Raw genomic sequence first — 10,584 nt, 5'->3', positions numbered from 1 at the left:
CACGGCCAGAATATGTTTGGAAGGCAACATGAATTTTATTATCAGATGATATCTTACATGAACAAAGAAGAATATTGGATAATCCAGGTATACAATTTTACCTTCATCTTAAGATTTTATATTAACAATTTATAAAAATATTTTTACATGATTCTTGCATACAAATTATATCTTACTGTAATGTACGATCGACATTTAGGGTTGCAAATTCTGAGTGATTAATTTTTGATATCTTTTGTTGGACACATATTCGATGTAACCTTGCAATGAAGTAAAGAAACATTATTTTCCTTTTACTATTTCTTACAAAAATTATTTTCGTCTTATCTTTATATCACTAATGACAACTATATATTTTTGTTATCAATTAATTAATTATATACTTTGTTATTTTAGAGGCTGAGTTAACAAACGATAAAGTAAAGAATCGTTGCCTACAAAAGGTGAAAAATTTGTTGAAAGGTTGCGGCAAAACGTTATACGATTTTCCAACAATGCCAACACCGATTTTCAATGAAGAGGAAGTTGACAACACCAATACACTAATATGTGAAGAATTGCGTTACAATAGGTGCTCTTTGTCTAAGGAACATGAAGAATTATTAGTTAAATTGACAATGGAGCAAAAGTTAGTTTATGACAGAATTATCAAAGCAGTGCATGAGGACAAAGGTGGATTCTTCTTCTTATATGGTCATGGAGGAACCGGGAAGACATTTATTTGGAAAACTTTGTCTTCTGCGATAAGATGTACAGGAGAAATTGTGTTAACAGTTGCGTCCAGTGGAATAGCATCTCTTTTGTTATCAGGAGGTCGAACAGCTCATTCGAGATTTGCAATCCCACTCAATGCAACTGAAGATTCAACCTGTAATATCAAACAAGGTACTCCTTTATCATAATTGATTGTCAAGACAAAATTAATTATATGGGATGAAGCACCAATGATGCATAGATATTGTTTTGAAGCTCTAGACAGAACTCTAAGAGATATTCTTAGATTTAAAGATGCATCCAATTTAGATCGACCATTTGGAGGGAAAACGGTTGTTCTTGGTGGAGACTTTAGACAAATACTTCCAGTCATTCCAAAAGGTACTAGCCAAGATATTTAGCGCTGCCCTTAATTCTTCGTATTTGTGGAATCACTGTCAACTCTTAAAGCTAACAAAAAATATGAGGTTGGAAGGAAATCAGGTGGATTCACATTTGAATGATCTAAGACAATTTTCTGATTGGATTTTAGCAATAGGTGATGGTATGATTGGAAATTCTGTTGATGGTATTGATAAAGTTCACATCCCAGATGATCTTATCATAAATAATTCCGGCGATCCAATTTCTTCTATTGTGGAAAGTACATATCCAGATTTTTTAACTCATTGCAGTGATATAACATACCTGCAACAAAGAGGAATTCTTGCTCCCACTCTTGACATGGTTGAATCAATCAACGAATACATGGTATCACTAAACCAAAGTGAACCAAAAACATTTTTGAGTTCCTGTAACGACCTGACCGGTCGTTTTGTATTTTTGAACCCCGTTCCCTTAAATAAGACTTCCCGCACTTGCTTTAGCTAATTTATGACTTGCGGGGATGGGTGGTTCGGAATTTAGAAGAGTTTTGAGCAAGAATAAGTCTAGCTGCTTCTTTAAGTTTCTTTAAAAAGGCCAAGTTTGACTTCGGTCAATATTTTGGGAAAACGGACCCGGAATCGTGATGTGACAATTTCTGAGGGTCCGTGGGAAAATATGGGACCTGGGCGTATGCCCGGAATCGAATTCCGAGGTCCCTAGCCCGAGTAATAAATTTTTATGTGAAATTGTTAAGTTAAAGTTTCAAAGGTTTAACTAAACTAAGAAATCATTGTTTTCCTAGGTATCGGGTTCGGATTTCGATTCCGAAACTTGGTACAAGTCCGAAATATCAGTTAAGACTTACCCGTAAAATTTGGAGTCAATCCGAGTAGTTTAAGGACGTTTTGACCCGTTGGAGGAGAATTAAGAACTTGAAGTTCAATGATTTGATTCATTTGGTTTTGGGGTTGATTCCTCGATTTAGCGTTGTTTTGAGTGTTTCGAGGGTTCGAGTAGGTCCGCCTCGTGATTTCAGACTTGTCGGTATGTTCAGGCAGGGCACGGGAGCCCCGAGCGTCAAACGAGCGAGGCTCGAGTGAAGTTAGAATTTGGAAAATGACTGAAGCGGAGAAGGGGCAGGCCAGGGGAAACCGCAAAAGCGGCCCAGGGACCGCAGAAGCGGTTCCGCCTATGCGGCCCCCAGACCGCAGAAGAGGTCGAGCCCCAAATCCCAAAAGCCGCAGAAGCGGATTCCGCAGAAGCGGAAATACTTCCGCAGATGCGAAAATAACTGGGGCAGAAGGGTTCATTTAATACGAACTCAAACTCATTTCTCTCATTTTTCACTCTACACTTAGGCGATTTGTGTTCTTCCAAGAAAGGGTTTCCACATAACTTGGTAAGGTAAGTAATTTCCCTTCATCCTTAGCTAAAATACATGTATATTAGATAGATTAAACACCAAAAATTTAGTAAAAATCAAGAATTTGAGCTAGACCTAGGGTTTTAATAAAACTAAAAATTTATCATAAAAATTTGCCATGTAATGAACTAGAAATCATATATTTGTGATCCTTAGGTGATAGAGAACAACTTCCTTCGAAAAATCTCGGAATCCGGGCACGTGGGCCCGGGGTCGGAATTTAGGAAACTTGTGTTAATGGTTAGAAAATTGCCTAAATAGTTAGAGTTCGACCTTGTAAGCCTTTATTTACTAGTTCTTACTTCGTTTGATTAGTTTGGGATTGTTAGGCTTCGAATTAAGGACTTGGGCTCGTTCTTGGACATTGGAAGTGCACTTCGGAGCGAGGTGAGTCTCCTTTCTAACCTCGTAAGAGGGAATTGTCCCCTTAGGATTAATGTTTGAGTGTTTGTTGCTAAATGCGGGGACTACGCACGCGTTAGGTGACGAGAGCCCGTGCGTAGCTACTACTATGATAAATGTCCGGGTAGCTTAGGGTCTACAACATGCCTATTAAATATATCTCTTATGTTAAATCGTTGTTATGAACACCTAGTGTGTACTAGAGACTTAAAAGGGGATAGGAGCATACCTGTATAGTTAATTAAGTTTGATTTGGTATTCTTGACCATTTATGTGTCATGTGTGTGAACTTGATATTTCATCCTTATTTGTGGATCGGGCCGATCGCCTCGGTATGAATAGATGCATCTATAGGCGCGCCGTCGACCCTCGGCAAGTGCACAGTTTATTTCTGTCGGATCGGTCCGTCGCCTCGGTATTATGTGCGCATGCTAATTGTGGAAAAGCCTATACATGCTTTATTTTGCCATTATCTCATATGATAAATTATAAACTTGATGCTATAAAGTTCTTGACTTATACCACTTGCCATAAATTGTTGATACTTGTGAATTCCATGATTTGAATACATCATACATATATACATATATATTAATTGACCTTAGTAAGTATCGAGTCGACCTCTCGTCTCTACTTCTTCGAGATTAGACGGGATACTTACTGGGTACATATTGTTTATGTACTCATGCTACGCTTCTGTACTTAAATGTACAGGATTTGAGGCAGGTGGATCCGGACATCACTCTGGTGCATATCAGTGAGCGCATCTGGGACTTCTACGGTGAGCTGCACTCCCTTCTTGCCGATCCGCAGCCGAAGAAGTCTTCCTTGTATTTTTTTTGTGTTGTTGTTTCTGTCTATCCTGATTCAGACAGTAGGATAGGGCATTATTCATTTTGTGTATATTCTACTAGTTGCCCGTAGCTTGTGACACCAGGTTCTGGCACACACAGTAGTAGACGTTATTTTGGGTTGTATAACTGTCTTTACATTTTATTGATCCTTACTGGTTATGACTTTAATTGGGGGAAAAATCTATTATAATGGTTTTTGGTAAGGGTAACATGAGAATTTAATTATACTTCCGCGTTGGCTGGCCTGACAAATGGTGTCGGGCGCCATCATGACCTATTATGGGAAAATGGGTCGTGACAACATGGTATCAGAGCACTAGGTTCACGTAGGTCTCACAAGTTACGGGCAAGCCTAATAGAGTCTTGTAGATCGGTACGGAGACGTCTGTATTTATCTTCGAGGGGCTATAGGGTAGAGAGAGATGACAAAGTCTTTTAGAATGGTCAGAGACAAATTTCAGGAAGATACTCAATCCAATTTTAGACTCAGATTGATAGAAAACGGAACTATGATGGAAGAAGATACAACTTACAACAGTTTTCAGAGGTTGTTGCTTTGGTAGTTGGAGATTTTGATGTATCTAATGTGACAGAAGACATCATCGTTGAAACCCCAATCTGGACATCTACAAAGGATAAATGAGTTGAATGCTGCCTATTTAGGTCTTCAGTATCCTTTATTGTTTCCATTTGGTGAAGATGGTTATAGGGAAGACATTCCTTTAAATGGAACAGATGAATCAACTGGAGGAAGGAATTTTGTTAGCATGCGTAAAATATTTTGCATACAAAATTCAAGAAAGGAATGGCGAAATAGCAACAATTGTGAACTCAAGAAGATTATTCACAATTCTTGGTCGATGGATTTACAATGGTTTGAATCGTCTAGGTTTGAAGTATATCAGATCTCAATCAAAAACAATTGCGAGCTCAATATGTATAAAGGATTAAAGATGCTATTTTACATGGAGAGATAAATCCTTCTTCTCAAGGTAAAAGGGTAATTCTTTTTGGCTTCACAGGGGGTACAGATACTGATTCAAAATTATCAAGATACTATGGCAATCTGCAAGTGGGCTGGATATCCAAATCTTTTCATCACATTTACTTGCAACCCAAAGTGGCCTGAAATTATTAGATTTGTAAAATCAAGGCTTGCAAGCAGAAGATCGCCCAGACATTTTATGTAGGGTCTTCAAAATCAAGTTGGATCGTTTAATAAAGGATTTGAAAGAGAAACAAATTTTTGGACCAGTTAAATCAGGTATATAATTAATCTCTTTAATAAATTGTTATAACATTTATAATATGATTTAATAAAATATTTTGTTTTACATATAAATTACAACCATTACCCAATCACAAATTATTATTTTTTGCAGTGATATATACTGTAGAATTTCAAAAGCGGGGGTTGCCACATGCACACATATTGCTCTTTCTTCTTAATAAATATCCAATGTTGGAGACATAGATAAATAATTTCAGGCAGAAATACCTGACGAATCAGTTGATCCGTATATTATAAGGCCGTTAAGAATTTCATGATGCACAGACCGTGTGGTTTTGCTAGAAAATCATCTCCTTGGATGCGTAATGGTAGATGTACAAAACACTTTCCAAAGAAGTTTGTACAAAATACCACAACTGATGAAGATGGATATCTTGTTTATAAAAGAAGGGACAATGGTAAAACTATCAACAAAGAAGGTATTGACTTGGATAACAGGTACGTGGTGCCACACAATAGATATTTATTGTTGAAGTATGGCGCACATATAAATGTTGAATGGTGCAATCAATCTCGATCAATCAAGTACTTATTTAAGTACGTTAATAAGGGGCATGATCGTGTAACTGCAGCATTTTCTCAAAGTGTGCATGAGGAAGACTCATCGGCTATTGATGAAATAAAAATGTATTATGATTGTCGATACATATCACCGTGTGAAGCTGCTTGGAGAATTTTTAAATTTTCAATTAACCATAGAGAACCTTCGGTAGAAAGACTTTCTTTTCATCTACCAAATGAACTAACAGTTATTTTCTCTGATGATGATCCAATTGATGATGTTGCCAATAGACCAAGTGTAAAGGAATCAAAGTTTTTAAGCTGGTTTGAGGCAAACAATGCATATGAAGAAGCAAGAGAATTAACCTATGCGGAATTTCCTCTTAAATTTGTATGGAATAAAAAACTAAAAAAGTGGAAAAAAAGAAGAAATTCTGCATTTTCAATAGGGAGAATATTCTTTGTACCGCCTGGAAGTGGAGAGCAATATTACCTTCGAATGTTGTTGAATGTCATTAGAGGACCTAAAAGTTATGAGGATTTACACAGAATCAACAATCACGAACATTTAACTTTTAGAGATGCATGTTATGCACTGGTTTTATTAGATGATGACAAAGAGTATGTCGATGCCATAAAGGAGGCAAGTAACTAGGGAATGCCATCATATCTTAGGCAATTATTTGCTATGTTACTATTATCCAATTCAATGTCACGGCCAGAATATGTTTGGGAGGCAACATGAATTTTATTATCAGATGATATCTTACATGAAGAAAGAAGAATATTGGATAATCCAGGTATACAAATTTACCTTCTACTTCAGATTTTTATATTAACAATTTCTAAAAATATTTTTACATGATTCTTGCATACAAATTAAATCTCACTGTAATGTACGATCGACATTTAGGGTTGCAAATTCTGAGTGATTAATTTTTAATATCTTTTGTTTGACACATAATCGATGTAGCCTTGCAACGAAGTAAAGTAACATTATTTTGCTTTTACTATTTCTTAAGGAAATTATTTTCGTCTTATCTTTATATGACTCATGACAACTATATATTTTTGTTATCAATTAATTAATTATATACTTTGTTATTTTAGAGGCTGAGCTAACAAACGATGAAGTAAAAGAATCGTTGCCTACAAAAGTTGGAAAATTTGTTGAAAGGTTGCGGCAAAACGTTATACGATTTTCCAACAATGCCAAGACCGGATTTCAATGAAGAGGAAGTTGACAACACCAATACACTAATCTGTGAAGAATTGCGTTACAATAGGTGCTCTTTGTCTAAGGAATATGAAGAATTATTGGTTAAATTGACAATGGAGCAAAAGTTAGTTTATGACAGAATTATCAAAGCAGTGCATGAGGACAAAGGTGGATTCTTCTTCTTATATGGTCATGGAGGAACCGGGAAGACATTTATTTGGAAAACTTTGTCTTTTGCCATAAGATGTAGAGGAGATATTGTGTTAACAGTTGCGTCCAGTGGAATAGCATCTCTTTTGTTAGCAGGAGGTCGAACAGCTCATTCGAGATTTGCAATCCCACTCAATGCAACTGAAGATTCAACATGTAATATCAAACAAGGTACTCCTTTATCAAAATTGATTGTCAAGACAAAGTTAATTATATGGGATGAAGCACCAATGATGCATAGATATTGTTTTGAAGCTCTAGACAGAACTCTAAGAGATATTCTTAGATTTAAAGATGCATCCAATTTAGATCGACCATTTGGAGGGAAAACGGTTGTTCTTGGTGGAGACTTTAGACAAATACTTCCAGTCATTCCAAAAGGTACTAGCCAAGATATTTAGCGCTGCCCTTAATTCTTCGTATTTGTGGAATCACTGTCAACTCTTAAAGCTAACAAAAAATATGAGGTTGGAAGGAAATCAGGTGGATTCACATTTGAATGATCTAAGACAATTTTCTGATTGGATTTTAGCAATAGGTGATGGTATGATTGGAAATTCTGTTGATGGTATTGATAAAGTTCACATCCCGATGATCTTATCATAAATAATTCCGGCGATCCAATTTCTTTCTATTGTGGAAAGTACATATCCAGATTTTTTAACTCATTGCAGTGATATAACATACCTGCAACAAAGAGGAATTCTTGCTCCACTCTTGACATGGTTGAATCAATCAACGAATACATGGTATCACTAAACCAAAGTGAACCAAAAACATTTTTGAGTTCCTGTAACGACCTGACCGGTCGTTTTTGTATTTTTGAACCCCGTTCCCTTAAATAAGACTTCCCGCACTTGCTTTAGCTAATTTATGACTTGCGGGGATGGGTGGTTCGGAATTTAGAAGAGTTTTGAGCAAGAATAAGTCTAGCTGCTTCTTTAAGTTTCTTTAAAAAAGGCCAAGTTTGACTTCGGTCAATATTTTGGGAAAACGGACCCGGAATCGTGATGTGACAATTTCTGAGGGTCCGTGGGAAAATATGGGACCTGGGCGTATGCCCGGAATCGAATTCCGAGGTCCCTAGCCCGAGTAATAAATTTTTATGTGAAATTGTTAAGTTAAAGTTTCAAAGGTTTAACTAAACTAAGAAATCATTGTTTTCCCTAGGTATCGGGTTCGGATTTCGATTCCGAAACTTGGTAAAGTCCCGAAATATCAGTTAAGACTTACCCGTAAATTTGGAGTCAATCCGAGTAGTTTAAGGGCGTTTTGACCCGTTGGAGGAGAATTAAGAACTTGAAGTTCAATGATTTGATTCATTTGGTTTTGGGGTTGATTCCTCGATTTAGCGTTGTTTTGAGTGTTTCGAGGGTTCGAGTAGGTCCGCCTCGTGATTTCAGACTTGTCGGTATGTTCAGGCAGGGCACGGGAGCCCCGAGCGTCAAACGAGCGAGGCTCGAGTGAAGTTAGAATTTGGAAAATGACTGAAGCGGAGAAGGGGCAGGCCAGGGGAAACCGCAAAAGCGGCCCAGGGACCGCAGAAGCGGTTCCGCCTATGCGGCCCCCAGACCGCAGAAGAGGTCGAGCCCCAAATCCCAAAAGCCGCTGAAGCGGCCAAATTCCGCAGAAGCGGATTCCGCAGAAGCGGAAATACTTCCGCAGATGCGAAAATAATTGGGGGCAAAAGGGTTCATTTAATACGAACTCAAACTCATTTCTCTCATTTTTCACTCTACACTTAGGCGATTTGGGTTCTTCCAAGAGAGGGTTTCCACATAACTTGGTAAGGTAAGTAATTTCCCTTCATCCTTAGCTTAAATACATGTATATTAGGTAGATTAAACACCAAAAATTTAGTAAAAAATCAAGAATTTGAGCTAGACCTAGGGTTTTAATAAAAACTAAGAATTTATCATAAAAATTTGCCATGTAATGAACTAGAAATCATATATTTGTGATCCTTAGGTGATAGAGAACAACTTCCTTAGAAAAATCTCGGAATCCGGGCACGTGGGCCCGGGGTCGGAATTTAGGAAACTTGTGTTAATGGTTAGAAAATTGCCTAAATAGTTAGAGTTCGACCTTGTAAGCCTTTATTTACTAGTTCTTACTTCGTTTGATTAGTTTGGGATTGTTCGGCTTCGAATTAAGGACTTGGGCTCGTTCTTGGACATTGGAAGTGCACTTTGGAGCGAGGTGAGTCTCCTTTCTAACCTTGTAAGAGGGAATTGTCCCCATAGGATTATAAATGAGTAATTGTTGTTAAATGCAGGGGCTACGTACGTACTAGGTGACGAGAGTCCGTGCGTAGCTACTATAATGATAATTGTTCGGGTAGTTTAGGACCCACGTCATGTCTAATTGGGGAATATTTCTTGTTTTAAATTGCCAATATGATCATTTATGATTTGCTAGAGACTTGAGGAAATGAAAAGTGAACTTATGAGTTTGTTGAGTCTTGGTAGGAATTCCCTTGTATGTAATTGAGCCTTATGTGCTTTCCTGATATTTTCTTGATGATTATGGACCGGGCCGATCGCCTTGGTGAGAATAGATGCATCTATGGTTCGTGCCGCTCGACCCTCGCAGTGCACAATTTTATTTTCTGTTGGAGCGGGCCGTCGACCTCGGCATGATTGTGCATGATTTTATATGCCTACATTTAGATATGACATGATCACTTGTTTAATATGAAAAAGGGAAAACTGGTAGTTTAATTATGTCAAGAACATGAATATGACTCTTCTCTTAAACTTGTGTTATTGGAAATTCTTCATGCTGTATATCTCACCTTATTATTATATTATCTTGACCTTAGTAAGTATCAAGTCGACCTCTCGTCTCTACTTCTTCGAGATTAGACGGGATACTTACTGAGTACATGTGGTTTATGTACTCATACTATACGCTTCTGTACTTAAATGTACAGGATTTGAGGTAGGTGGATCTGGACATCATCCTGGTGCGCATCAGTGAGCACGCTTGGGGACTTCTACGGTGAGCTGTTTCTCTTTCATGCCGACCGCAGCCGAAGAAGTCCTTTCATGTACTTTTTGTTTCTGTCTAATCTGATTCAGACAGTAGGATAGTGTATTATTCTTTGGTGTATATTCTACTAGTCGCCCGTAGCTTGTGACACCAGGTTCTGGCACACCCAGTAGTAGACATTTATTTTGGGGTTGTAATCGCTATTTTAGCACTTTATGATCTTTACTGGTCCTTATCTTTTAAATTCGAAAATCTAGTATAACTGTCTTTGGCTAAAGAAAAATGAGAACTTAATCACATTCCGCATCGGCTGGCCTGACAACGGTTTTAGGCGCCATCATGACCTATTATGGAAAATGGGTCGTGACAGTTCCGATACAATTTGCATGTCAGACGATGCTTTTACAGGTTTGGAACACGTACATACACTTGAATTCCTAAACACTATTAAGTGTTCTGGAATTCAAATCATGTTATCACTTTGAAAGTGGGTGTCCCAGTGATGTTATTGAGAAATATAGACCCATCTTCAGGGCTATGTAATGGAACAAGATTAATCATCACTGACTCGGAAATCGGGTTATCGAAGCAAAAATCTTATCAAGGAAATATG

The 10,584-nt window shown here is 37.6% G+C and overlaps 1 protein-coding gene across 1 annotated transcript; it reads left to right on the top strand.

Annotated features, from left to right (window-relative positions):
- On the top strand, window positions 6,761–7,381 carry LOC109229980 (ATP-dependent DNA helicase PIF4-like). Its single transcript, XM_019395525.1, has one exon. It carries the CDS (start codon window positions 6,761–6,763, stop codon window positions 7,379–7,381), a length of 621 nt encoding a protein of 206 aa, XP_019251070.1.

Source organism: Nicotiana attenuata, chromosome 7 (assembly GCF_001879085.1).
Source record: "Nicotiana attenuata strain UT chromosome 7, NIATTr2, whole genome shotgun sequence".
NCBI lineage: Eukaryota > Viridiplantae > Streptophyta > Magnoliopsida > Solanales > Solanaceae > Nicotiana > Nicotiana attenuata.
Note: the sequence above shows the minus strand (reverse complement) of the source record. Positions and strands in the feature narration are given on the sequence as shown.

Excerpts from the sequence above, each read along its gene's own strand:
- LOC109229980 (XM_019395525.1), top strand. The coding sequence starts at position 6,761 with ATGCCAAGACCGGATTTCAATGAAGAGGAAGTTGACAACACCAATACA.